The 24,890-nt window shown below is 65.1% G+C and overlaps 5 protein-coding genes across 8 annotated transcripts; 2 read left to right on the top strand and 3 right to left on the bottom strand.

Annotated features, from left to right (window-relative positions):
- Positions 1-1,948: 1,948 nt before the first annotated feature.
- Positions 1,949-9,201, bottom strand: TRIM46 (tripartite motif containing 46). The gene is made up of 10 exons (XM_030465216.1): positions 9,081-9,201; positions 7,878-8,133; positions 7,427-7,770; positions 7,159-7,302; positions 6,487-6,582; positions 6,082-6,335; positions 5,847-5,968; positions 3,742-4,041; positions 2,577-2,874; positions 1,949-2,422 (listed from the first exon to the last, which is right to left on the bottom strand). Exons 1-10 carry the CDS (start codon positions 9,141-9,143, stop codon positions 2,047-2,049), a joined length of 2,253 nt encoding a protein of 750 aa, XP_030321076.1. The 5' UTR covers positions 9,144-9,201; the 3' UTR covers positions 1,949-2,046.
- Positions 9,202-9,674: 473 nt separating this feature from the next.
- On the top strand, positions 9,675-10,928 carry KRTCAP2 (keratinocyte associated protein 2). 2 transcript variants are annotated; one of them, XM_030465212.1, is made up of 5 exons: positions 9,675-9,769; positions 10,062-10,216; positions 10,301-10,364; positions 10,533-10,599; positions 10,749-10,928. In XM_030465212.1, exons 1-5 carry the CDS (start codon positions 9,766-9,768, stop codon positions 10,867-10,869), a joined length of 411 nt encoding a protein of 136 aa, XP_030321072.1. In that variant the 5' UTR covers positions 9,675-9,765; the 3' UTR covers positions 10,870-10,928. The 2 variants fall into 2 exon arrangements, with proteins under 2 accessions (XP_030321072.1, XP_030321071.1); XM_030465211.1 differs by lacking the exon at positions 9,675-9,769 and adding an exon at positions 9,824-9,871.
- Positions 10,929-11,597: 669 nt separating this feature from the next.
- Positions 11,598-12,345, top strand: DPM3 (dolichyl-phosphate mannosyltransferase subunit 3, regulatory). 2 transcript variants are annotated; one of them, XM_030465214.1, is made up of 2 exons: positions 11,598-11,781; positions 12,013-12,345. In XM_030465214.1, exon 2 carries the CDS (start codon positions 12,019-12,021, stop codon positions 12,304-12,306), a length of 288 nt encoding a protein of 95 aa, XP_030321074.1. In that variant the 5' UTR covers positions 11,598-11,781; positions 12,013-12,018; the 3' UTR covers positions 12,307-12,345. The 2 variants fall into 2 exon arrangements, with proteins under 2 accessions (XP_030321074.1, XP_030321075.1); XM_030465215.1 differs by lacking the exon at positions 11,598-11,781 and adding an exon at positions 11,860-11,915.
- A 2,596-nt stretch (positions 12,346-14,941) lies between these two features.
- SLC50A1 (solute carrier family 50 member 1) lies at positions 14,942-17,449 on the bottom strand. Of its 2 annotated transcripts, XM_030465207.1 has the most exons (6): positions 17,345-17,449; positions 16,704-16,781; positions 16,475-16,598; positions 16,241-16,402; positions 15,645-15,764; positions 14,942-15,308 (listed from the first exon to the last, which is right to left on the bottom strand). In XM_030465207.1, the coding sequence occupies exons 1-6, from the start codon at positions 17,404-17,406 to the stop codon at positions 15,207-15,209; spliced, it is 648 nt and encodes a 215-aa protein (XP_030321067.1). In that variant the 5' UTR covers positions 17,407-17,449; the 3' UTR covers positions 14,942-15,206. The 2 variants fall into 2 exon arrangements, with proteins under 2 accessions (XP_030321067.1, XP_030321068.1); XM_030465208.1 differs by lacking the exon at positions 15,645-15,764.
- An 805-nt stretch (positions 17,450-18,254) lies between these two features.
- Positions 18,255-21,652, bottom strand: EFNA1 (ephrin A1). The gene is made up of 5 exons (XM_030465210.1): positions 21,524-21,652; positions 19,658-19,953; positions 19,514-19,579; positions 19,216-19,266; positions 18,255-19,075 (listed from the first exon to the last, which is right to left on the bottom strand). Exons 1-5 carry the CDS (start codon positions 21,622-21,624, stop codon positions 18,960-18,962), a joined length of 630 nt encoding a protein of 209 aa, XP_030321070.1. The 5' UTR covers positions 21,625-21,652; the 3' UTR covers positions 18,255-18,959.
- Positions 21,653-24,890: the final 3,238 nt, after the last annotated feature.

Below are 24,890 nucleotides of genomic sequence, written 5' to 3'. Positions count from 1 at the left end.
GATTCCCCCCAAACAACCCCATGACCACCAAAAGGGCTTTGGGGGGCTCTCGGGAGGATGGGGTGGCACAGCAGGGTGGTGTGATGCACCAAAGGGCAACGGGGTGTCCCCAAAAGGGACGGGACCGAGGTGGCACCTGCATGGGGCCACGTGCCGGGGCTTGAGGCTCCGGAATTGCCGTGCCCGGAATCGCAGTGGGAGGGGGGGGTGGAGGGTGACAAACCCCATCAGGTTGGGCTGGGCCCGTGCTGGGGGCTGGGAGGGTTTTTTTGGCAGCGGCTGAAAAGGCAGAAAAACGAGGAAAGGAACCTGGCCCAGTAAAACCCCAGGCACGCAGCCAGCGCCTTGCCAGGACTCAACCCCAGTGGGCACCTCGACTGCTGCACGTGGACCCCAAGACCCCGGCATGTGCCAAGGTCTGCTTGGGTCTGCCAGGGCTGGGGGGGGCTACTCAGTGAGAGGGTGATGTAATCCCTGAGCTTGCTGAAGATGGGGGGGATTAGGGGGGGGGGTCTCTGCTTCTTTTGGGTTGCCACGTGCCCTGCTGAGAGCCAGAGTTGCCAACAGCAACGGTGAGATCCAGCAGGCTGCCAAACCGGGGGGCTGCAGGGTGCAGGGGCTGCAGGATCAAGGGGTTGTGGGGGTGGGGGGGATGCAGGACCTTGGGGGGTGAAGGAATGGGGGCTGCTGAACGGCTTTGGGGAGAGGGTACACCCTTAGTGGGGGGAAGATTGGGGCTGGAAGGAGCAGTTTTGGTGCAGGGAGGGCTTTGATGGGGTCTTTGTGTGCACATGAAGAGCCAGATGATGAGGGGTGGAACAGGATGACACAGTGCTGGGTATGCGGGTGGGGGGGTCCCACCTCTGTCACCCACCCTGAGAGGATGCCCCAGCACCCAGCAGCACCTCTGCAGCTGCACCAACCACCCTTGGGACCTCCCTGGTAATGCCCCAGGGTTTTTCCTCTGGGCTCCAGGATTTTCCCCATGGGGCACCCAACACCCTGGGCCAGGGTGGCACCAGCCACATGGCCAGGCAGGGTCCAGACACGTCAGCACTGCCTGGGCAGGACTGGCCCTGGCTGGCCACAGCCCCAAGGGCAGCCCAGCCCTAAAGCCTTGCCAGCTTGGGGAGCAGCCAGCACCCAAATCCCCAGGGCCGGAGCTCCTGGCATTGCAGTTTATTGTAGGAAACCATTAAAATACAGGAATTTTAACAGGACGCAGGAGAAACTACAGCAGCTCAGACTGATCCCAACGTGGGGCTGCTGGCATGAGCCCCCGTGGTGGATGGTGGCTCCTGGCCGGGTGGGATGCCGACCCCGCAGCCCCAGCCCACCCTGGCTGCGTGTGGTTTGGCACTGAGCGGTGTAAAGGGGCCAAGCAGGAGCCCCCCAGGGCACGTGCAGGCTGAGCCCCAGGGCACGACGGGGGCACCAAGGACCCACAGCCCATAGGAGGGACCTGGCAGCGATGGTGCCTGGACTGTGGTGGCTGTGCCCCACGTGGTGACTGTGCCCGGACACACTGGTTGTGCCCTGCCGGGTGAGCCACATGGAAAATGAGCCATTTTTTAAAAAAAAAAGTCTTCACGCCTTGTTCCAGCCCAGCCTCCCCCCCAACCCTCTCTCCCCAAGCCCAGCTTGCTCCCCCACCCCAGCCAACACTCAGCCTCTTCCCTCCCCCACCGTCACCCCCACTGTCACCTGCCGTCCCCCTCCCCACGTAGCCCCGTGTCCCACTTGCACCCCCCTCCCTGGTCCATCTCTAGGGCTGTCCCTCTGCCCACAGTCCTGCCCGTGGCCTCGAGCCAAGCTCGGGTACGGGGCAGGCGGGTGGGGAGAGGAGGAGACGAAAAAGCTGTCCCCATCCCCATTCCCATTCGTCCCCCCCAAAAAACAACCACCTGGCCTGCCCCCAGCTGACAGCAGGGCCGGGGCTGCTCTGGCTGTGCTCTGCTCCCTGCCCACCCACATCCCCCAAAGACCCCACAGCTTGCTGGGCAAGGTGTGGGTGACATCCAGCGCACGCAGGGAGCACGGGCCGGCTCAGTCCAGCTTGGCAAAGCCCCCGATGGTCACTTTCCTCTCCTGCTTGTTGGCCACCAGCTCCTGGAGATGCAGGGCACCCCCTCCGATGAAGCAGAAGGCAGGGCAGACGGGCCCCGAGCAGTCCACGCCGCACTCCCAGAGCTCGCGGAAGGAGACGGCGTCGTAGAAGCTCACCTTGCCCTGCTCATAGTCCAGGCAGATGCCGATGCGTGGGGGCAAGGGCACGGTGCAGCCGTTGGGGTCACGGGAAGTGAGGGCTGACCCATGTGAGAGCAGGATCTTGCCCATCCCGATGGTGAGGAAGGCGTAGGGTGGAGGAGCCTCCACCGTCGTGTCCTCTGCCCCGCTGTCGTGGCCACTATCAGGGTCATACCTGCAGCAGGAAGGATAGGTAAGACCAGGCTCCAACATACAAGGGACAAGCTGGGGCTCCCCTCTGCCCCCCCAGAGCTGGTGGCCAGAGGTAGGGCCAAGCAGAGAACTCCCCCACCCTCCTCACATCCCTCGAGCCCTTCAGCCCTGCTCACCTGGGGCTCACCACATCCTGCGGCACCTGGAACCACTCCTGCAGTTTGCTCTCCAGCCCTACGCCCACCTTGACCAGGTAGGAGCTGGGGTCGACGCAGCAGGCCCAGTAGCTCTTGCCTTGGGTGATGGCCACGTCACCGATGACCAGGTCGATGGAGAGGTGGCAGCTGGTCATCAGGCGCTCGGCGGCAAAGAGCATGGGGACACCCGGGACGCTGCGCACCGCGCGCTGGTCCTTGCTGATGGCCAGCCGGTCCCGGTTGAAACCCCAGCGGTTGTCCAGGAAAAAGTTGAGGACTGGAGGGAGGAAAAGAAGAGGGTGGGTGAGGAGGAAGGCTGCAGGTGGGTGGGTGCCCTGGTGTGGGCCAGGATAAAGGGGATTTTCTGTCTTGTACTTTTGCTTTTAGCTGAGTCTCTTGTAAGTAGCTGCACTTGCTGAAATTAACAGCAAGTTTCTCAGACAGTGTGTGCTTCTAGGACTGATAACACTCGATGTTTAGTTACTGCTAGAGACTGGTGTGCAGAGCCAAGGACACTGCTCAGCTCTGAGGAACATTTTACCCTCCAGAAGGAAGAAAGAGATCCCACCTGCAGCCTCCTTTGGGGAGGAACAGACAAGATAGATGCCAGAATTGACCCAACAGAGTATTCCATCCCATACACGTCACACTCAGTATAAATTTGAGGCATCACGAGGGCCAAGCCAGATTTCCTGCTTCCAGCTGCCTGCCCTTCCTGCCTTTCCTGCTTCCCTTCCTTCACCCGGCATCCTGGAAGGATCCCGTCCATTCCTCTGCCTGTGCTCCTGATCCATCCCAGCCCATATCTGTGTGTTCCTGCCTCCAGCTCCCCACTGCTGCCGACTCCAGGATTCCAGCCTGGACTTTCCCAGGACTGCCCTGCAGCCTTGGTGGTGACGTGAGAGTTATTGGGGAGGAATGTGGTTTCCATTTTCCTGTATATTTGTATAGATTTAGTATTTCATTAAAGTTGTGTAGTTTAGTTTCCAACCCATCAGTCTCTCTCCCTTATTCTCTCTCCTTTCTTTATCAAGGAGGAGAGAGAGATTAACAGAGAGCATCTGTCACTCGGTTTAATTGCTGGGTCAGTGTTAAACCCTGAGAGTGGGTGGGTGCTATGAGCCCCCCCCAAGTCTCCCCTCACCTGGGGCGGGCGGCGTGTGCAGGTAGATATCCTCACTGTACTCCCCAAAACCTGCCTTGTTGCAGCCCTTCACCCGCAGCACATAGACGCTGTCAGTGTCCAGGTACTCCACCAGGGCGCTGGTGCCCCGCACCTCCTCCCGCCGCTGCCACAGCTTCAGCCCCTTGGCCTTGGCGTCCGTCTTGCGGTACTCCACGGTGTAGTGCCAGGCGGGCGGCGAGTGCTGCGGGAGCCGCCAGCAGAGGAAGATCTGGTCGTAGGCGTAGGTGCGCTGGGTGTCGATGACGGGGGCCTCGGGGGCTGCGGGGAGAGGGGTGGCGACGGGCATCAGGCAGCATCCCCAGCCCCGGGCAGGCGGGGAGGCGGCCAGACGCAGGGAAGGGACATTCCGGACGGACGGACGGACGCACAACCGGCAGGAGGCTAAAGGGATCTGACTGCGGAGACCGTGTGTAGGCACCAGAGGAGGGCGAGAGTCAGGGAGAGAGAGGAGCTCGCTGCTGGGGGGGCTCCAGGGAGCGGACAGGCTGAGTGCAAGTCGAGAGGGAGGAGAGAGAAAGAGAGAGGATGGAGGCAGCAGGAAGGGAGGAGATGGGGGTGATGGGGAGGGGGGTGTGGGGTGAGGGTGGTGGTGAAGCAGGGTGGGAGGGGAGAGGTGGGAGTGGGGAGAGAGCGGGATGGAAAGGGAGTGAGGAGGGGGGTGGGAATGGGGTGAGAGCAGGACAGAAATGGGGTGAGAGGGGGATGGAAATGGGGACAAAGCAGGATGGAAATGGGGTGAGAGAGGGATGGAAATGGAGTGAGGAAGAGGATGAAAATGGAGCAAGAGTGGGACAGAAATGGGGCAAGGAGGGGGGTGGGAATGGGGTGAGAGCAGGACAGAAATGGGGTAAGAGGGGGATGGAAATGGGGCCAAAGTAGGATGGAAAGGGGGTGAAAGAGGGATGGAAACGGGGCGAGGAGGGGGATGGAAATGGAGTGAGGAAGAGGATGAAAATGGAGCAAGAGTGGGACAGAAATGGGGCGAGGAGGGGGATGGAAATGGGGTGAAAGAGGGATGGAAATGGTGTGAAAGGGAGACGGAAATGGGGCAAGGAGGGGGATGGAAATGTGATGAGGAGGAGATGGAAATGGGGCAGGAAGGAGATGGAAAAGAGGTAAGAGTGGGTCAGAAATGAGGCAAGGAGGGGAATGGAAACGGGACAAGAGCAGGACAGAAATGGGGTGAAAGGGAAAAGAAAATGGGGTGAGGAGGGGAAGGGTAACGACATGAGAGGGGGGTGGAAAGGGGGAACTATGGGCATGGACATGGGGTGAGAAGGGGACAGAAATGGGTTGCAGGGATGGAAATGAAGCAAGGAGGTGACGGAAATGGGACGAGAGGGGAAGGAAATGGGGCACGAGGGGAATGGAAATGGGGCACGAGAGGAATGGAAATGGGGCACAAGGGGGACAGAAAAAGAGGGGAAGGAAATGGGACATGAAGGGATGGAAATGGGGCACGAGGGGGACGGAAATGGGGCGAGAGGGGCGGAGGGCAGGAGCGGTGGTGGATGAGGGGGGGTTGGGGGAGGTCGCCCACCACCGGCACGGGCCAGGGCTGGAGGACGGCGGTGGAGCAGGGCAGGGAGTGGGGATGGAGGGATGGGACAGAGAGAGCGGGTGGCTCTGGGCAGGGATGTGACTTGCCTCAGTTACTTCGGTGACGACTCAGCAGCGGCCGCAGCCTATAAACAAAGAGAGGTAGAAGCAGGTCTGAAAAGTGTTGCCAGCGGGTCCGGCAGGGCCCCGCGGCGCCTGCCCTGCGGGAAGCTCCTGCCCTGCAGCGGAGCAGCCTCCGCTCCGTACTCACCCTCCAGCGCTCCTCCTACCCTGCCCTGGCACCGTGGCCCTGCCTGTCCTGCCCCCCGGCCTGGCCGCCCTGGCACGGGGCAGGGACAGGGGTGGCTTTTGGGGGCTGGTAGGGCGGGGGGCTATCCCTGACGGGGAGGGGGCAGCAGCAAAACAACGAGTGCGGAGCTCCGAGGAGGGCCGGGAGCTGCTCTGCCATCGGGGCTGCACCTCCAGCCGGGGCACAGCCGGTGCCCGTGCCCTGCTGCCCTTACCTCGGATGAAGGCCAGGTCGGTGAGCAGCTTCAGCTCCCTGCTGACATCCAGCTGGAAGTGGCTGAAGGAGGAGCTGGCAGCGGGACGGAAGCTCTGCAGTGAATCGGTGGCCCTGAGCATCCTGCAGCACGGGAGAGCAGGGAGGTCAGGGTGGCACAGGGTGGTCACTTTAGGCATCGCAGGACTGTGACCCTCCTAGGTGACCCCCCTGCCTGTGAGCCCCACAGCCCCTACCTGTTGTGAAGCTGCTTGGCTGCTTGGACAAAGCAGGGGTGGTCGGTCTCCTTCAGTACTTCCTGGGCATAGCCCACCATGCCTGAATTCTCCAGCATGGTTTGGTGCTCCTGGATCTGGCAGCGCAGGCTGGACAGCCTCTCCTGCTGGCACTCCTCAATGGCCTGCAGCAGGGTGGCCCGTTTCTCCTCCAGCATGGAGCACAGCCCCTGGATCAGCTGTGACACCTCCTCCTTGGCCTGCGAGCCATTCACCTGCCGGGCATGGCAGGGTCAGCGTGTCACACTGGGGGAGAGGGGACCCGGGCATGGTGGGGACAGTGTGCCACGCACCCTGGTGGGAGAGGAGACCCATGTGAACGTGTCAGCCCCCACCTAGGGACAGGCAGACACCTTCTGCCCTCACCTCTGTGTGCTTCACCATCTCCTCCAGCTCAGCAATCTGGGTCTGCACTGTGTCCTGGCTGCTCAGGATGTAGGTGAGGCTCTTTGTCAGCTTCTCCTGCAGGGAATCATGGCAGGGTTTGGGTTTGATGGGACCTTAAAGCTCAACCAGTGCCATCCCTTGCATGGGCAGGGACAACTCCCACCATCTCAGGCTGCTCCAAGCCACATTCAACCTGATCTTCAACACCGCCAGCCACGGGGCAGCCACAGCTTCTGGGGGCAACCTGGGCCAGGGGCTCAGCACCCTCACCCCAAAGAATTTCTCCCTCACATCTCTCCTGTTTCCCCTCTTGCAGCTGAAAACCCTTCCTCCTTGTTCCATCCCTCCAGGCCCTTGTCCCCAGTCCCTCCCCAGCTTTCCTGCAGCCCCTTCAGGCACTGGAAGGTGCTCTAAGGTCTCCCCATTGCAGCCTTTTCTCCAGGCTGAACACCCCCAACTCTCTCCTCCTGGCTCCAGCACCTCTTCTGGACCAGTTCCAACACCTCCGTGTCCTTCTGGTACTGGGGACCCCAGAGCTGGACACGGTGCTCCAGCAAGGATGTGGAGTGAGGCACCACCAGCCTCCATGCCCCCAGTGCTCCACCAGTGTCCTGGATTCCTCCCCACCAAACCCCCATCCCTGCCCCTTACCCTGAGGGCCTGGTAGGCACTGAGCACCGGGGTGATCTTGTGGCCGGTGTGAGTGCGCCGCACGCGGCAGAGCTGGCACACCAACCTCTGGCAGGTCTTGCAGTAGTGAGTCACCTCCTCCTTGTGCTCTGGGCACATCAGTCCCTGTGTGGGCACAGGGGAGCTCAGCAGGTCTCCACACACACCAACCCTCTCCAAAGATCCCCCTCCCCTTCCTTTTCCCCCGTGGCACCCCCCAAAAAGGAAGACCCCAACGGAGGAGCCGTACCTTGGGGCGGAAGGTGAGGGTGGGGGGTGTGGGCTCGTGTTGGGCTTTCTGGGTGCCCCAGGGGTGGTAGAGCTTGAAGCACTCGTTGCAGAAGCTGGACTTGCACTCGGTGCAGCCCTTGGTGGCCTCCAGCTGCGGGGGTTTGCAGAACTGGCACATGATGGCAGCGCTGATGTTGATGGTCTGGCGGTACCGTTCCACCACCCGCTCCAGGGTCAGGTTCCGGAACAGGCTGCCCAGACCCCGCTCCCCCAGGTCCACCTCCCGCTGGCAGGCCGGGCAGGGGAAGCTGACGGTCTGGGGGTGCACCGTGCCCCGTTTGCGCCCCGGGTAGGTGCCGAAGCCTGCGGGAGGGAGAGGCAGGGAGGACGTCAGGAGGGGCCGGGCACCCCGGAACGTTTCGGTCTCCCGTGGGGGTCACCCACCCCCCTGTCCCCCTCAGGTGTCCTACCTGACTTCAGGAGGCGGTCGAGGCGGTCGGGCTTGGGGACAGCTCGGCGTCCCAGGCGGGGGCTGCGGGTGGAGGGGGTGGCAGCGGGTGAGGAGGGCTCAGAAGTGGGGTCACAGCAGAGGAAGCCGTGCTGCAGCAGCACCTCGCTGGCACAGACGTGGCAGACATTGTGGGTGCAGGGCAGGGCCAGAGGCTGCTTGTACATCTCCTTGCAGACCGGGCAGACCAGCTCCCGCTCCATGTTCTTCATGCTGGTCTGGGGAGAGAGCAGGGAGTGTCACCAACCAGCATGGGGACCAGGGATGGGACAGGATCCGGGGATGGATGGGATTGAGACCAGGGATGGAACGAACACAAGGGCTTGGGGACCAGGGACAGGATGGGATCAGGCTCAGGAGCAGCAGCAGAAGCAGAGGCAAGACCAGGGCTGGGACCAGAGCCAGGACCAGCACCAAGTCTGTGGTCAGCCCTGGGACCAGGGCCAGGATGAGGACCAGCACCTGGGTTAGGATTAGGAGCAGCTCTGGGAACAGCAGTAGAATGGGGACCAGGGATGTAACCAGGATGGGATTGGAGCTGCGGCCAGCACCAGGCCAGGACTGGGACTGGGACCAGAGCCAGGACCAGCACCAAGTCCGTGACCGGGCTTAGGACCAGAAAGAGGTCCAGGATCAGGGCGGGAATGGGGACCAGGATGAGGAGCAGCATCAGGGCCAGGATCAGGTCTAATTCCACCATCAGGACCAGGATCAGGATCAGGCTTGGGAGCAGCAGCATGGTCAGGACCAGGGCTGGAATTAGGATGGGGACTGGAGCTGCAGCCAGCACCGGGGACAGGATCAGGACCAGCACAGGGACCAGCATTAGGACCAAGATGGATACCGGGATCAGGGCCAGGATGGGGACCGAACCGCGCCCCCCCCCACGGCTGTGTGGACAGGTCCCGGTGCTCCCGGTTCCGGAGGTGGCACGGTGCGGGGTGCTGGTACCGGCCCTTCCCGGCAGCCCCAGGCCCCGTGGGTCGGGGTGCGGGCTCGAGGTCTCGCCGCAGCCCGCCGGGCCCTCAAGGGCATCCCCGCCATCCCACCCGCATCCTCCATCGGCTCCCGCCGCGTTGCCATGGCGACGCCGGTCCCTGGGGGAGCCCGGACCGGACCCGGCCGCCACCCCCGGTGCCCCCCGCCCCGCCCCGCCGCCGCTCACGCTGATGCGGACGAGCGCGTCCATGATGGAGGTGAAGGTCTGCAGGTCCTCGCCTTCGGCCATGGCTCCGCGCCCGCTCCCGGCGCCGGTTCCCGCGGCGGCAGCAGCGGCGGCCGCGGATGCCCCGGTGTGTTGCAGGGAGCGGCGGAGCCTGGGGGAGGGCGGGGGGCGGCGGCGCGCATGCTCGGTGGGACCCGCCCCGACGACGACGACGGCGGCGGCGGCGGCGCGGGGGGGGCGGTGGGGGGTAGCGGTACCGGGGGGGCGGCACCGGGGGGTTCCCGCCGCACCCCCGCGTCCCCCCACCCGAGTCCGTGCGGACGGCAGCGCGGCTCAGAGAGCAGCGCCCGGGATGGACCCGGGGCGGGTCGAGCGGGTCCCCGTGGTCGGTACCGGGGCTGAAGGGAGGAGGTTCGGGGGGGTCCCGGGGCGTCGCGCTGCTCCTCCCCCCCCCCGCCGCCAGGGGGCGCTGGAGCCGGCGGGGTTGGCAGCGCCTCGCCCGCCCGCCAGGGGGCGCCTGAGCCCGACGCAGCGCGGAGCCCGCGGGGCGGGGCGGGGCCGGCGCGTGCGCAGCGACTCTCCCTCCCTCCTCCTCCTCCTCCTCCTCCTCCCCGCCCATCTCGGTGACACCGTGGCCCGCGCGTGCGCAGAGCGGCGGTACCGGTACCGGGCAGCGCGGGGCACCATGGGTAACCGGGACCGGCTGGGAACGAGGAGGGGGGGGGACACCGTGGGGTGCGGGGACCGGATGGGACAGGGGGGGGGGCACCATGGTAACGGGGACCGTCCGGGTCAGCAACCGGAACCGGCTGGTACGGGAGGCACCGTGGGTAACGGGGACGGTCCGGGTGGTACCGTCAGTAACCGGGACCGATTGGGATGGGATGGGGGGGGCGGGCACCATGGGTAACGGGGATGAGCCCAGCACTGGGCTGTGTGTCCCGATCCGTGCTGAGGTCCCGGTCCCGGTTCCGGTTGCAGCCGTAGGTACCGGGACCTCGCTGGCGTTGTCCTCGCTGCTGTCGCTGCTGCTGTTCGCCGGGATGCAGATGTACAGCCGGCAGCTCGCCTCCACCGAGTGGCTGACGATCCAGGGCGGGCTGCTCGGCTCCGCGCTCTTCATCTGCTCCCTCACCGTATCCTTTGGGGAACCGGACCGGAACCGGACCGGGACCGGGGGTATCCGCCTTGCCCCCTTTTGCCCTTAACCTTCTGCCCAGGCTTTCAACAACCTGGAGAATCTGGTCTTTGGGAAGGGCTTCCAGGCGAAGATATTCCCGGAGAGTAAGTGCTGGGGGGATGGGGGCTGGCAGGTTCGGTTCTGATGGGTCCTGCCCCGTTTGGGCTCTGCCTGTGGGACCGAGGGAGGGAGGATCCCCCCCACTTCTGCTGTTCCGAGGCAGTGGGGCTGCACCCTTCAGCTCTCCTGGTTTTTTTCCCCCCCTCTCACAGTCCTCACCTGCCTTTTGCTGGCTCTCTTTGCCTCTGGCCTCATCCACCGAGTCTGTGTCACCACCTGGTAAGTCCAAAACGTGTCCTGGTGCAGCCATTCGGCTGCTCTGGCTGCTGCCAGGACCCCCATGGCTTGTGCCACAAAATGGCAGGGGGGCTCAGCCCCAACCTGGCACTTGGGCAGCCCCTGAGCAGCCTTTTTGCCTTTCCTCACAGCCTCATCTTCTCCATGGTCGGGCTCTACTACATCAACAAGATCTCCTCCACCCTCTACCAGACCGCAGCTCCTGTCACTGCCCCTGCCAAAGCTCTTGGCAAAGGCAGGAAGAGGAATTGACACCCGGCAGCCCCCTCCCCACAGCCCCCCGAGCCCCCCAATAAAGCCTTTTGTTTGTAGCTTCTTGTCTGCAGCTGCCCGGGGTTTGGTTCCTCACCCTCAGAGTCCCGCTCACCTCTCAGGGCTGTGCTGCAGCCTGAGGTGGGTGCTCGGTCTCACCGGTACCGGGGGGGTGCTTGGTCTCACCGGTATCGGGGGGGTGTTCAATATGGGTCAGCAGTGGTCTCAGATTTGGGGGGCAGCCCCCTGCCTCAACTCACGGTGTGTCATCACCCCAAGGGAAGAGAGTCCCAGGGGAGCCAGGAGGGTTGGAATGGGTGCTGGGTGCCCCAGAGGCTTGGCTCAGCCAGGGGGGGGTCCTCTGGGGGGGCTTCAGGGGTCGTGGTGGCAGAGGGGGTGGCGATTTCCCCCCCTCCCCGTCACCCACACATCACTCAGCTGTGTCGGTACAGCCGAGCCTGCCAGCACTTGGCAGAAGAACAAAGGTGGGTCCGTGCCCTCCACCCCCCCCGGGGCGGGAGATCCACAGCGGGTACCGGGGCTGCCCCCACCCCGTGGGAAAGGGCTCAGCCCCCGGGCCGTGGGAGGGCGGGCAGGGGCTGCTCCCACGCTTGGGCTGCATCACCCGACGCGGCCGGACATGGAGGAAACCAGATGCTTCCTGCAGCCCCGGCAGAGCCTGGCAGAACCCGGCAGAACCCCGCAGAACCGGGCGCGTCCCGCAGCCCCGGCTCCGGACCTCTCCCGGGGGTCCCTCCCGCCCCGCCGGCAGGGGGCGCCTTTCTGCCTCTCTCTGCGCATGTGTCAGGAGACTCCTGCAGGGTTGGCAACTACAACTCCCAGCGGCCCCCGCGCCGCGGCTGTGACGTCATCTCGCGACGCGAACGGGCGCTGGGTCCGGGACCCATCCAGGTGGGGGCGGGGAGCGGTACCGGTACCGGTACCGGTACCGGCTGCTTGGGGGGAGAGAGGGGGGGGGGGGGGATCCCGGACTGCCTCGGGGGGGCGGGGTAGGACGCGGTGTCTGTTCAGGAAGACCCGGAGAGGTGTGAGGGAGGATGGGAGCTGCCCGGTGGTGGGGGGGTATCGGGGCGGTTCGGTTCGGTTCTGTCCGGTCCTCACGGTTCTCTCGTCTCCCCGCAGGCCGTCATGACCAAGCTGATGCAGTGGCTGTGTGGGTTCGCTGTGCTGGGCTCGGGCTGGGCCGCTCTGGTGCTGACGGTGCCCGGGCGGCAGCTGCCGGGCCCGATCCGGGAGGCTCTGCTGCCCCTGCCCCTCTACCTCCTGGTGGCCTTCGGCTGCTACTCGCTGGCCACCGTGGGCTACCGCTTGGCCACCTTCAACGACTGCGAAGAGGCAGCTGCTGAGCTGCAGGAGCAGATCAGAGCGGCCCGGGCTGACCTGAGGCGGAGAGGCCTCCGCTTTGGACCCCAATAAAGCTGCGGGGTGGTGGCTGCTGGTGGGACCCCCGGTGCTGCGGGGGGGGGGGGGGGAAACGGGGGTGGTGGCTCCCAGCGGGACCCCCGGTGCTGCGGGGGGGAACGGGGGTGGTGGGTGCTGGTGGGACCCCCGGTGCTGCGGGGGTTAAACGGGGGTGGTGGCTGCTGGTGGGACCCCCGGTGCTGCAGGGGTTAAACGGGGGTGGTGGCTGCTGGTGGGACCCCCGGTGCTGCGGGGGGAAACGGGGGTGGTGGCTGCTGGTGGGACCCCCGGTGCTGCGGGGGGAAACGGGGGTGGTGGCTGCTGGGGGGACCCCCGGTGCTACAGGGGGGAAAATGGGGCAACCCCCAGCCTGGGCTCGCTGTCTGAGCAACCAGTGGGTGGGAAATGGGTGATTTCTTCCCAGCCTGAGGTTGATGTCTGGGGGGGCTCGGGGTAGAGGAGAAGGGGGAGCAGCTCTGTGGGTTGTGGGGATCCCACCCTGCCCTTCCCGGACTTTTCCCTCTTGGAAGTGAAGCTCCAGGGAGCAGAGGGGGTGAGGGGCAGGCCCGGGCCTCACGGCGCTGGGTGCAGCTTGGGCAGAGCTGGCTCTGGGCTGCTCTGATGTGGTTCCCACTGTCAGGTGGGAGCTGGAGCAGCCTCACCCCAACCCCGCCGGCTGCTTTCGGGGGGTAGGAAGGGAGAGAAGCTGCCTGGGTGGAGCGGGTGGCAGAGCCTGTGGTCCCCCCAGCCTGCTGGGGCGGCTCAGCCCACGCCGGGGGGGCCTCTTCCCTCCCACTCCTGCCAGCACCAGGCTGCAGCTGCTGCCTCAGCCCCCACTTCCACGGGTGGGACGTGCTGGAGCACCACGCTGAGCTCTGCTGGGGGAAGGGGAGGGGTGCCCCTCAGTCTGGGGGTGCCCCTCAATCCGGGGGTGCCCCTCAAGTCTGGGGGTGCCGGGGAGGAGTGGTGAGGTGTGCTGGGGCTTGTCTTCTTGGCAGCCTCCCTGCTTCTCCACATACCATCCCAAGGACTTTCTTGTTTTTAATTATCGGCTCTGGAAAGGAGCAGTTGGTATCGGGAGGGAGGACTCGGGCTAATTAGCGGGAGCGACTAATTAGCTGGTTTTCCTCGGCAACAATGGCAGAGGGGGCAGCTGGGAGCAGGGGGGGGCAGCACCCCGGATCAGGGGACGTGGAACCTTCCTGGGATGGGGACAGCCCCCACCACGGGCCACTCACTTCCCTCCCTTGGCTACTCGTGGCCATTCAGGGGCCACTCACAACTCTCTGCTGACCCTCAGGCAACTCACAGCCTTCCGTGGGCTACTCATGGCTCTCTGGGGGCTACTCACAGGGCTCTGTGGGCCACTCACAGGGCTCTGTGGGCTATTAGCCCTCTAGACTACTCACAGGACTCTGTGGGCTACTCATGGCTCTTTGGGGCTATTAGCTCTCTGTAGACTACTCAAAGGACTCTGTGGGCCACTCACAGCACTTTATGGGCCACTCACAGGACTCTGTGGGCTATTAGCCCTCTCTGGGCCACTCACAGGGCTCTGTGGGCCACTCAGCCCCCAGTGGGCTACTCACAACCCTCAACGGGCTACTCCACGCTCTCTCTGGGCTATTTGCAGCCCTCTGTAGGCTACTCCCAGCACTTTGTGGGCTACTGACAGCCAGCCAGGGGCTACTCACAGCCCTGGGGCAGCGTCTCCCTGCCCTGCCCCGTGCCTGCCGTGGGTGGGGGTGTCCGTGGGCGATGCTCCAGCTTCCCCCCCTCCAGCAGGAGGGACCTGACTGCTCAGCAGCCGAATTTTTACCCCGTGTGGCAGCCCCGAACTCCGGGTGGCCACGAAAAGCCCCCCAAATCCCCCCCGATACTGGGAGGGGGCAAAGGGGCTGCTGCAGCCCCGGCTCGAGTTTGTCACCTCCCCGGTTTTCCTCTTGGCCCCGTTCCTGCTGCTCCCTGTTGGGTTTTCCCAGGCCACGTCGCAAGGTGGGACCGAACCGGGGCTCTGCCCGCAGCTCCGGCACCGCCTCCTCCTCCTCTTCCTCCTCTTCCTCCTCGTCCTCTTCCCGCGCTGTCCGGGTGCGGGTTCTGTGTGTCCCCCCCAGCTCATGAGGCTCCAGCACTTCTCCTGGACTTTTGTCACCCTCAAGGTTCCCCCCCTGTCCGTCTGGTGCTGCCTCGACCCAAATGGCTTCATTCCGGATCCTCGGTGGGTTCGGGTCGGTACCGCGGGATCTCCCGCGCGCTCCCTCGCCAGTTTTAGGGAGGATTTTGCTGGATTGGGATTTTGCTGGCAGACCCTGGTGGCACCAATGTCCCCTCACTGCTGCTCAGGGTGGGGTGGGGGTGGCACAGCAGCAGCCTCGGTGGCCCCAACGTGGCCCGGGGGCTGCTAGGATGAGCCCCCCTCCCCCCCCCCTCTATCCTGGGGACAAAGTGGGGACAAGAGCCACCCTGGCCTCCACAACCAGCACACCAGGAAGGAGAGGACAACAGCCACGCGTTAGGAAGTCTTTCATTTATTAAAAGGCACTTAAATGAGTTAAAAAAAAAAGAAAAAAAAAAGCCCCAGGGCTGCCCTGCAGCCCCAGTGCTGGGGCAGAGCCATGGGCAGGGAGACCCAGCCAGGGGTGCCCAGGGAGTGGGGCTGGGGGGCTCCTGGCACCCCCAAAGGTGTCACTGAGCACATACCAACCATCGCTGGAGGGAGGGATGGTGGTGGCACAGGCAGGAGGTGCCCACCCGGGGCCCCCATCCTGCCTGGAGTGGGTGGCCCTGTGGCTCAGAGGGACAGCAGCACCATGGTGGCACCTGAGGCCACTTCATGCTGGAGCTGGCACCCAAAGGTTCCTCCACTGGTCCATGAGCTCCTTCCTCTTGGGGGTGCCCTTCCTCTGGGGGTGCCCTCAGGCATGGAGAGGTCGGTGGGACTTGTCCTGCCCCCGTGGGTACCACCAGAAAAGCCAGAACCGCAGGACACTGGTGACAATCCCCGGCACGTTGGGGACCTGTGGGAGGATGGGGTGATGGGGGGGGACAGATCTGCTGCTGCTGTCCTCCCCCACTGTCACTCACCCCCCTGGGGGAGATTTATTGGCCCGATCCCATCTAATTAATTAAAATCAATACTCATTGAGTCAAGTCACAGGCTCTGTTGTGTGACACACAGGACACAGGACAGGGCCCAGCCCGGTGCCAGGCACCCAACTGAACCCCATTGGGAGGGCGGGGCAGGATTGGGGTGCTGGGATGGGATTAAGTGGGACGGGATGAGGTGGCATAAGATGGGACAGGATGTGATGGGACAGGAGAGCATCCTCAGCTCAGCTGCCACCCCAACCCACCGTGATGTAAGGGTCACGGAGCTGCAGGCCATAAAGTGTCCAACTGGTGGAGGCCAGGAAGGTGGTGACAGTCAGGGGGAAGGACAGGCAGCGGGTTGACTTGTTCTTCACAATCTTGGCCTGCAGCAGTCATAGAATCATGGAACTGGCTGGGGTGGAAGGGACCTGAGAGATCATTAGCTCCAACCCTTGATCCACTCCCCCCGTGGTTCCCAGCCCACTCAGTGCCACATCCAGGCTCTTTGGAAATATCTCCAGACACGGAGAATCCACTACTTCCCTGGGCAGCCCATTCCAATGCCTGATCACCCTCTCCAGAAAGAAATGCTTTCTAATCTCCAACCTAAACCTCCCCTGGCACAACTTGAGACCCTGCCCTCTTGTCTTGCTGAGAGTTGCCTGGGAAAAGAGCCCAACCCCCCCCTGGCTCCAACCTCCTTTCAGGGAGTTGTAGAGAGTGATGAGGTCTCCCCTGAGCCTCCTCTTCTCCAGCCTCAACACCCCCAGCTCCCTCAGCCTCTCAGGTTGGTCCCAGGCCGGGCAGCCTCTGCCACAACCATTCTACACCCCCCCAGCTGCTGCCCAGCCCCACACACCAGGTCAGCCAGGGGGGAGAGGTACATGCTGATGGTGAAGACACTGCAGAAGAGCCCCAAGCGCTCCAGCCGTGTCCCCGTGTCCCCAACCAGGAGGGTGAAGTAGCTGTAACCAGCCACCAGCACGGCCAGGAGCACCAAGCACCGCAGCACCACAGGGCCCTGAGGAGAGAGGAAGGGGTGGTCAAGCTAAGGAACCCCCTGATCCCCCCCCCCCATCGATGTAGCCCCCACCTTGGCAGGGCTGTAGTAGAGGTAGACCAGGACGAAGAGGGTTTGCAGGGCTGCCCCGATGGTGTTGACAGCAATGAGGGTCCAGTCCTGCTTCAGGCAGCCATAGCCCAGCCAGCTCAGGTTGCTGCAGGAGAAATGGCCCCAGTGCTGCACCCCAGTGCCACGTAAACCTCCCCACCCTCCCCACTTGCATGTGACCCCCCCCACTCAGCACCCGGCCCCGCTGTACTTGACATCGGTGGTGAGGAAGGGCAGGAACTGGATGTTCTCCACACTCTTGGTTGTCAACATCTGGTGCAGGTCGGACCTAGGGAAGGGAGCAACCTGCTGGGTGCTGTCCAGAACCATAGAACTGGGGAGGGGACCCCACAGTACTGGGGGGCAGCCCAGAGACACCCCCAAAGAACGTGCATCCTGAAACACTTCCAGCCCCCCCAGCACTTGTGACCATCCTTCCTCCAGCCCCCCCACCCACAGTGCTCCCCCCTGCATCCCCAGACTCTCCTCACCCCTTTTTCCTGCTGTCCTTTGCCTTCATCTTTGTCACCCCCCCAAACCAACCCTGGTGCCTGCCATGCTGCACCCCTCAACCCCCCCCGTGCACCCCCTGAATTGGACCCAGTGCTACCCCACTGCACCCCCCAACCCCCCTCCACCAGCCCCTTATAGACCCCCGTGCACCCCTTAGGGGCCCCCCCATTGCACCTCAAAACTGGCCCCGCTCCCCCAAACCCCCCATCATGCCCCCCCCGTGCCCTCCCCATTGCACCCCCAGGCCCCCCCTGAAATGCTCCGGTGCCCTTCCCCCGATTCGCTGGTGCCCCCCCTCCCTTCCGCCTCCTCCCGGTGCCGCCCCCGCCCGGGGCTCACAGGCCGGTCCCGAACATGGCGAGGGATCCGGCCAGGCAGGCGGCGGCGAGCAGCGAGGCCATTGCCGCGGCACCGGGCACCGGCGGCAGCGCCAGCGGGGCGGGGCGGGACGCACTACCGGGGCGGGACCGGGAGAGCACCGGGGCGGGACCGGGAGAGCACCGGGCGGCTCCATCACCGCTGGCGGAGCAGATCCGGCACCCCCGCCATGGGCAGGGGTCGTCCCCGTGGGGTACCACCCCACAGCTAGGGGTGAGCACGACCGCCCCCCCGGTGATTAACCAGTGCAGGGCCATAGGGCCCCAAATTCCAGCGTCGCTGTCACCCCCCCTGCAGCCCCAGGGCTTCCCAACCCCCTGCTCCCATCTGCCGGGGGTCACACATCCCTGCGATCCCAACCGCCCAGGACCCCCCCTCCCCCAACACCTCAGGGGGCTCAAAACCTCCTGACCCTCCCTCCCCCATGCTCAGGGCCACATGTCCCCAGGGTCCCCACTGGGATCTTGGGTCCCATCATCTCCCCTGACTCAGCCCGGGGGCTTTGGCCGCACCTCAGCCCCCTCTTTTCCATCCCCCTCGACGGGAACACTGCCCCGGGCCTGGAAACTCAACCAAGGGGGATGGGGGAAAGAAAACCCACCCACCCCCAGCTCCTGGGAGGGCTTTTGTGTCACCAGATAAAAACAACTGATAGCGCCAGCCCTGCTGTGGCACTTTTCCACTTCAAAGCCCTGTGCAAACACCAGCCAATTAATTAATTAACCAGCACAAATGCCCGGCCTGGGCCATTCCTCCTTCCAAGGCCAGGCAGGGCTGGGAGAATTCCAGCTCCGAGGTGGGTGGTGAGGGCCCGGCCCCTCTTGTGCCTCCTCCCCACCCCCCACCCCCCGCACCCAGGTACTCAGCATGGTCTTGGTTATTTATTCAACACAATCGTATAAAAACTCCGGTGTTAGAAAGCTCTACAAAGCTGTACAAAGTGGGGCAGGCCAAGTGCCCCGCACAGGGTGCTGCTGGAGGGGGTGGGTTCCCCTCCAGCACCAGGCAGAGGGGGGGGGGTCCATAGTGGGGGCATCTCCCTCCCTGCCCCCTTGTGGGGTGGGGTGAAGGATAGGGGAAGGGGTCGGGGGGCTTCCCACAACCCCACTCCACTGGCTGCCAGGCATCTGGAGCACATCCAGGCTCCCAGAGCCAGCGCCACCAAAGGACCCCACAGCCCTGCCAGTGACACCCAGCTGCCACCAGGCCACCACCGCATCCCTGCCCGCGGGACACGTCACAGTCTGAGCCCACGGCAGAGCAAACCCCACTGGGCATCCATGGGCGAGCTCAGCCCCGGGGCTAGGGGTGCCAGCCCCCCACTCCTCTCCAGTCCGGGGCTCACGGCCCCTCCGTGCTCCGTCTCCTGAGAGCATCCTGCCTGTGCAGGCAGGGGGAGGCAGAGCGGCCCTGGGGTCCCAGCATCTCAGCTCAGCTTTGGGTCCTCCAGCCCTGTAATACTGACAAATCCTTTCCTCGCCCAGACGTGCGTTGGGGGGGGGCGGGCAGGCAGTCCCATGAAGTTCACGGGGGTCCCGAGCATCCCAGCTGGCTCTGTCCAGGCACGGCAGGGTGGTCACAGCCCCTGTGGCACCAGAAGGGGGAGGAGGAGGCTGACGAAGGTGAAGGGGCTGCTGCCCCGCATGGCTGAGTTCTGCCCCACGCTCCTAAGCACGTGTGCTGCCGCGTCATCTGCAGGGAGAGAGAAGTCCTCAGCACCCCCAGCTGGCAGCATGTCACCCCCCCCCCCCAGGGGATGCTCCCTGGTGTCCCCAGATGTCCCTCCCACCAGCCCCAAGGCCACCCAGCCCCATCCACAGCCACCGACCTACCTGCCTGGATCCTCCCCTTCTGGGTGGAGGCAGGGACAGGCGGTGCCAAAGCTGCAGAGGGCAAACACAGGGTCAGGGGGGGTTGAAGTGCAGCCCCCCAGCCCCACGCCCCCACCCCAGTTCTACAGGAGGGACAAACCTCCCCAACACAGCCACCAGCACCCTCCTGGCCAAGCCACATGCACCCACACCCCGGGGCTGGCCAGAGACCACAGGCTGGCCATGACTCAGCTCAGGAAAGGCTGAGCCGGGCACTGACGGGAAAGGGGGGGCACGGGGGGACCCTGGTGATACTCACTGCCTTTGCCAGCCACCGTCACCTTCAGCTTCAGGCACGCTTCACCGTGGTGATGGATAGGCTTGGCTGCAAAGGATGCAGGTTAGGGGAGGGGAGGCAGCACGAACCCCCAACCCCCCAAAGCCTGACCCCCCCAGCACTCACAAATGTAGTAGTAGCTGTGCCCCTCCTTGAACTCCTTGCCTAGCGTGAAGGGGGTGAAGCGCTGGAACTTCTCCGAGAACTTCTCGGGGCCGTGCAGGGCGCTGGGTTTGTTGCATTCCCAGCGGATCTGCTCCTTGGAGCGGGGTTTGCAGGCCTGGAACTCCTCGAGTTCCACCAGGTAGAGGGTGTAGCGCTCCATGGCGCTGGGGTCCACGCTCCCCTCCTCGTAGTGCGGGCAGATGATGTCCAGGTAGTCATTGAGACGCACCTCCACCGTGTAGTCACTCCACAGGAACCTGGGAGAGGAAGGGGATCAGCTCCCATAGGCAGAGGTATTTGAGGGTGTGTGCCATGCCCCCCCCCTCTTCCCCTGCACCCCAGCTTCCCCCCCCCCCACTGATGAATGAGGCTCAGGGACAGCCACCTCCTGCCCGCAGCAGCTCCTGGGAGCCTGAGACGCAGCAACCTCCCTACATACAGCACCCAGGTTGCTTTTGAGATGAAAAGCCCCACTCTAACCCTCCTGAGACTCCCCACCCCCTCCGGGACTGCCCCCCCTCTCCTTCCCAGGGCTTCTCGTGGCCGCAGCAGCCGGGGAGCAGGGAGGGGACCCGCCAGGACGCGCACCCTGCCCGTGCCAAGAGGCGTCGGCAGCTCTCGCCCGTGGGGCAGCCGGCCTGGCTCCAGCGCTTGCTGATCCCCACACCTCACCCGGGGGGGGGGGAGAGGGGGGACGGACTGGCGGCTGGCCGGGGGCCTCGGTGGGGTCCCCACCCTGCGGTGGCTGTGGTGGCCTCGGGAAGGCTTGGTCACCCACGGCAGCCAGCACAAGAAACCCTGGGGACCCTGGGAGGGGTGGAGGACTCACAGCCCTACAACCTGGGTCTAGGGGGGGAGGGAACAGCATGAGGAGGGGGCAACCCTAAAACCTAGGCGGAGGGGACACCCCTATAAGCCAGGGGCTCATGGCTTGGGGCTGGGGGACAGCCCTACAGCCTGAGGGGCTGCTGCCTAGTGTGGGGCCCTCCTAAACCTTCAGGGGGCTGGTATCCAGGGGGGAACACTCCTACAACTTCAGGGGGCTGGTATCTAGAAGGGGAACTCCTAAAATCTCAGGAGCTGATATCCGGGGAGGGCAATCCTAAAATCTCAAAGGGCTGGTACCTAGTCAGGGGGCAGCTCTAAAGCCTCAGGGGGGTGGCACCCCTACAAGCAGTCGAGTCATGCCCCTGGAGGGGACCCCTACAGCCTGGGCGGCTGATGCTTGAGATGGAGTCCCCCCCTCCCGCCCCGACCTGCCCCGGAGGCCGGTTCCCAGTCACATTCAGGGTGTAAGGGGGGGTCGGTCCCGGTCAGGTCTCTCCCTCCGCATATCCTGCCCGGGCGGCGGGGCCGAGGCCAGCCCCGTGTTTGTCAACAGCTTTCCCTCTGCCCCGGCGCCGGGGCTGGCGCCTGGCCACCCCCGCGGGGAAGGAAGAGGCCCCGCTCCTGCTCAGCCCTGGGAACGGAAAGGCCCCCCCCCCAGCTCCCCCTTCCTAGTCCGCACCTGGACTGGCCGCGCCGAGCCCCGGGACAGCCCCACCGGGACTCAGCACCGGCCCCACCGCACAGCACCGCACCACCCCCCCCGCCCCCCACCCCTCCTCAACTGCCCCGTCGGGGTTACTCCCCCCCAGCGCCGGTCCTCGTTAAACACCGATCTCACCCCCCCCTGCCCAGCCTCGTCTCCAGCCCCCCCCCTCCCCCAAGCCCCACGGAGCCTCCGTCCCCGGACAAAGGCCGCCGGGGAGCGGCGGCGTCCGCGCCCTCGGGGCAACCGGTGCTGGGGGGTAAGGGGGGGGTGCCCGAAGAGGGGGCGGCACTCACCGGGGGTTGGAGCTGTTCCAGAAAACCGTGTGTCGCTCGGCCGCGGCCGCCCAGCACAGGGCCAGCCCCAGCAGGGCCAGGGGCTCCCACCGCCGCTCCATGCGCTCCGTGGGGCGCGCACCGCTGGGGGGGGGACCGCGCCCGGCCCCTGCCTTAAGTACGGCCCCACCACCGCCCCGCCCGCCCCCCGCCCCGCCCCGCGCACCGGAGCCGAGACACAACAACAACACGGGCAGCGAAAGGGGGGGTGCTCGGCCCAGCGTACCGGCGGCACCGGGCAGACCTCCCACCCCCACCCCCGCCCCACCGACGGGGACAAACCCCGTAGCACCCCAGCCGTGGTCCCGTGTGTGTGCGTGGCACGGGGGGTTCCCCCCACGCTGAGGCAGGGGAAGGTGGGGGAGTGATGGGGTGTTCTCCACGGGAGGGGGTGTGAACCATCGGGGGAAAGGGTCCAAGGGTGGGAGGGCAACCCTGCAGAGCTGTCCTCCTCCCGAGCCCTGATCGTGGGAAGAACAGAGATACGGGGGGAGCTCCTGGACGAGCGGGAGCTGGGGGGCTGCAGCAGCTGCCGAGAAGGTGCCCGGGAGCAGGAGGGGGGCTGGGGATGGCAGGGCCAGCCCCCACCACCTCATCCTCCCATTCCTTTATCAGCTGCCTCTTGCTCTCCAGGGCGTCTCTTCAGCACTGGAATGACCCCATGTGCCCCCCACCCCGCTTTCCCCCCTGCTCTTTGTTTGCTCCATATTGTGCCATCTCCTCCGAGCCCCCCCCCTTCCCCAGAGCAGGGCAGGGGGCTGGGGACGCGTTGCTGGCGGGGAGCGTGGCTCTTGGCTTCCATCTGCCCCCAGCACCGATCCATCCCTGTTAAGCTCGGCAGGGAGATGCTTTCACCGCCGCCGTGTTGTGAAGCGATAACTCAGCCGCATTTGCAAAACAACTTTTCCTCTTGTTTATTCCATAATGATCCATTGATTGTGGGTAATGTTGCATGCCCGCCGCGGCAGCCGTGCGAGGAGCACTCCCCTGGCACTCTGGGGGGGCCTGGGCCAGGCGCCGGCACCGCGGTGGTAACCAGAGAGCCACCGCTGGCTCCAGCAACCCGAAGATCCCTCGAGGCCCAAGCCGTGGGGCTGGTGCCCCACATCCTTCCTTCATTTCCTGGGTGTCCTCCCAACCTCCTGGCCTCTCTCCCCACCCTTGGCTCCCACGGGAGAGGGACCTGCTCCTTCCCTTTCATCCTCCCTTGTTGCAGCCAGGTCTGACATCATCCCCAGCGCCGTAATGACTGTGCGAGGCCTCCTGCTCCCCAAGCCAGTGCTGCTCTGGCTTGTACCAGGGAACCTCCTGGGAACCCCCCCAGGGCCTCGGCCCGTTGGGATCGGAGAGCCCAAGCGTGGCACACACGTGCCACAGGGACAGGCACAGGTGGGAGAGGGTCAGCACTGCAGCTTCCTTCCCCAGGGTCCTGGCATCACCCTGGTACTGCCCCCATTATGGCCTGTGCTGTGAAACTGAGGCAGGGAGTAGTGATGTGGGGTTGTGCAGGCTCTGGCAAAGGCCAGCCACTCAGGTTGCCCACCCCCAGCAGGGATGGTACAAGCCCTGGGGGTGATAAGCCTCCCAGAGTACCACACTGCTTTGGTTGCCATGGGAATGGCAGGTGGTACTCAGCACCATTGGCCAAGGAGTTCCTCCAGCCCCCAGGCCTGGGGTAGGGCCACCAGTACTCAAGGGCAGGGCTGGGACTGGGGTCACGGGGACCTGGCCTGGTCCCAGCATCACTGCCCTGCCTGGTCCACAGCAAAAAGGCAGTGCCAGCAGTGATGGTTGGCCTGGGGCAGAACCACAATCACATGGACCCTGCTGGGGACAACGCCAGGGACAAGCTGGGGATGGAGGGTGACCTCCTCATGCTGGATCACCCAGGGCTTTGATGGTGAGGACTTTGCAGTGGCAGGGACAGGGTGACCATTGTGGTGGCGCGGGAGCACTGGGGGTCCAGCAGTGACAGCGTGTGTGGTCACAGCCATAGCCACGCCACCTGGTGCGTGTGGGGCTGGGGACAACCCCAGGTGACTTTGGGATGCACTCGTTGCCCACACAGGCAGGGCTCTGGCTGTGGTTCACAGAGCAAAGGTGAAGCCATTTCACACCGTAAACACTCGTGGCAGAGCGGCACAGAGCAGGTGGGGCCGGGCAGAGGCCTCTGAGCTCGTGACAGCTATTTATGTTTTCTCAGCTGGGGACACCCAGGTGCACCCCAGCCCCAACCTGAGCTGACGTCACTGTCCAGGGGGAGGACGAGGACCATGAAGTCCACGGTCGGGAGCGAAGGCCACGGTGACACGCGGTGCCGGCTGCGTGCTGCCTGGCAGGTAGGCACGGCCCAGCACCAAGCTGCACATGGCCTGGGCAGAGCCACGTCCCCAGGCTGTCCCCACCGGGCCCTCACACGTTTGGCTGGGGCATGGGATGCACCCATCCCTGCCCGTGGAGGACGGGTGCTGCTGTGGGGCACTGCAAAGCCTCGTGTCACACAACCAGTCCCGCCCCACACCCAGCGCCTACCCGTGGAACACCCCCAACACCCAGGGGACACCTGAACCCCAATCCCAACAAGGGTTCCCCCCCGCCTTGGGGTGCAGCAGCACTTGAGGATTCCCCGTACCGGCATCCCAGGAGTCTGGGCTGGTTCTGGCTGCCCCTGGCGTGCCACACTCTGCCTTGCCCCAGGGCACGGAGCAGCGCAGGGCTGGGTGGCCGGTCCCCACCGGGCTGGCAGGGATGCCACCCGCTTGCCAGGGAATGGTGCCAAGGCCGAGGCCAGCAGCAGGAGGAGGCTCCCCAGGCCCCCTGGCTACGTGCCACCGGCACAGCCACGCACCATGGCGGGGGCTGTGACCAGGCCACCCCCACCCCGTGTCTGGGACGATGCGACCCTCGGGGATGGCACCCTTGGCACGCAGCCCAGGGGGCAGGGCGGCACCGCAGGGGTGAGGGTCCAGGGCAGGGTCTCTGGCCCCACATCGGGCCAGGTCTTCGGGAGAACGGGGGGGTGGGGGGGGGCGCGGTGGGCCCAGCGCCTGCCGGGAGAGCTCAGGACCCGTCTGACGGGTTCGCCGGCTCTTCCCGCACCGGGACAAGCCCAGGCCGGCGGGACGCCGCCGAGCCACCGCCCAGCCGCTGCCGGGGTGGGGGGAGAGCGACCGCGCCGCCATGACAGCCCGGGGGGACCCCCTGACCGAGGCCACATCTACAGCACATCACTCCCACTGAGAGGGGGGCTGCAGCCCCTCCCCTGCTCCCGTGCTTCCTCATGAGGAGGGCAGCTGTCCCCCCCCACCTTGGGGCACTGAACCCCCTC

This window comes from Calypte anna, chromosome 25 (genome assembly GCF_003957555.1).
Source record: "Calypte anna isolate BGI_N300 chromosome 25, bCalAnn1_v1.p, whole genome shotgun sequence".
NCBI classification, from domain to species: domain Eukaryota; kingdom Metazoa; phylum Chordata; class Aves; order Apodiformes; family Trochilidae; genus Calypte; species Calypte anna.
Note: the sequence above shows the minus strand (reverse complement) of the source record. Positions and strands in the feature narration are given on the sequence as shown.

What these genes read in the sequence shown, in the direction of transcription:
- TRIM46 (XM_030465216.1), bottom strand. Translation starts at nt 9,143, where the DNA reads ATGGCCGAAGGCGAGGACCTGCAGACCTTCACCTCCATCATGGACGCG. An exon ending in CCCTCACCTTCCGCCCCAAG is followed by an intron (nt 7,303 to 7,426) that starts GTACGGCTCCTC and finishes GTGCCCACACAG; the next exon opens with GGACTGATGTGCCCAGAGCA. An exon ending in CAGGATGTGGTGAGCCCCAG is followed by an intron (nt 2,423 to 2,576) that starts GTGAGCAGGGCT and finishes TTCCTGCTGCAG; the next exon opens with GTATGACCCTGATAGTGGCC.
- KRTCAP2 (XM_030465211.1), top strand. Translation starts at nt 9,829, where the DNA reads ATGGGACAGGGGGGGGGGCACCATGGTAACGGGGACCGTCCGG. An exon ending in TGGTAACGGGGACCGTCCGG is followed by an intron (nt 9,872 to 10,061) that starts GTCAGCAACCGG and finishes TTCCGGTTGCAG; the next exon opens with CCGTAGGTACCGGGACCTCG. An exon ending in GGCGAAGATATTCCCGGAGA is followed by an intron (nt 10,365 to 10,532) that starts GTAAGTGCTGGG and finishes CCCCTCTCACAG; the next exon opens with TCCTCACCTGCCTTTTGCTG.
- DPM3 (XM_030465214.1), top strand. Translation starts at nt 12,019, where the DNA reads ATGACCAAGCTGATGCAGTGGCTGTGTGGGTTCGCTGTGCTGGGCTCG.
- SLC50A1 (XM_030465207.1), bottom strand. Translation starts at nt 17,406, where the DNA reads ATGGCCTCGCTGCTCGCCGCCGCCTGCCTGGCCGGATCCCTCGCCATG. An exon ending in TCTCCCCCCTGGCTGACCTG is followed by an intron (nt 15,765 to 16,240) that starts GTGTGTGGGGCT and finishes TGACTGCTGCAG; the next exon opens with GCCAAGATTGTGAAGAACAA. An exon ending in TCCGTGACCCTTACATCACG is followed by an intron (nt 15,309 to 15,644) that starts GTGGGTTGGGGT and finishes ATCCTCCCACAG; the next exon opens with GTCCCCAACGTGCCGGGGAT.
- EFNA1 (XM_030465210.1), bottom strand. Translation starts at nt 21,624, where the DNA reads ATGGAGCGGCGGTGGGAGCCCCTGGCCCTGCTGGGGCTGGCCCTGTGC. An exon ending in TGGAACAGCTCCAACCCCCG is followed by an intron (nt 19,954 to 21,523) that starts GTGAGTGCCGCC and finishes TTCCTCTCCCAG; the next exon opens with GTTCCTGTGGAGTGACTACA. An exon ending in GACGGTGGCTGGCAAAGGCA is followed by an intron (nt 19,267 to 19,513) that starts GTGAGTATCACC and finishes TGCCCTCTGCAG; the next exon opens with CTTTGGCACCGCCTGTCCCT.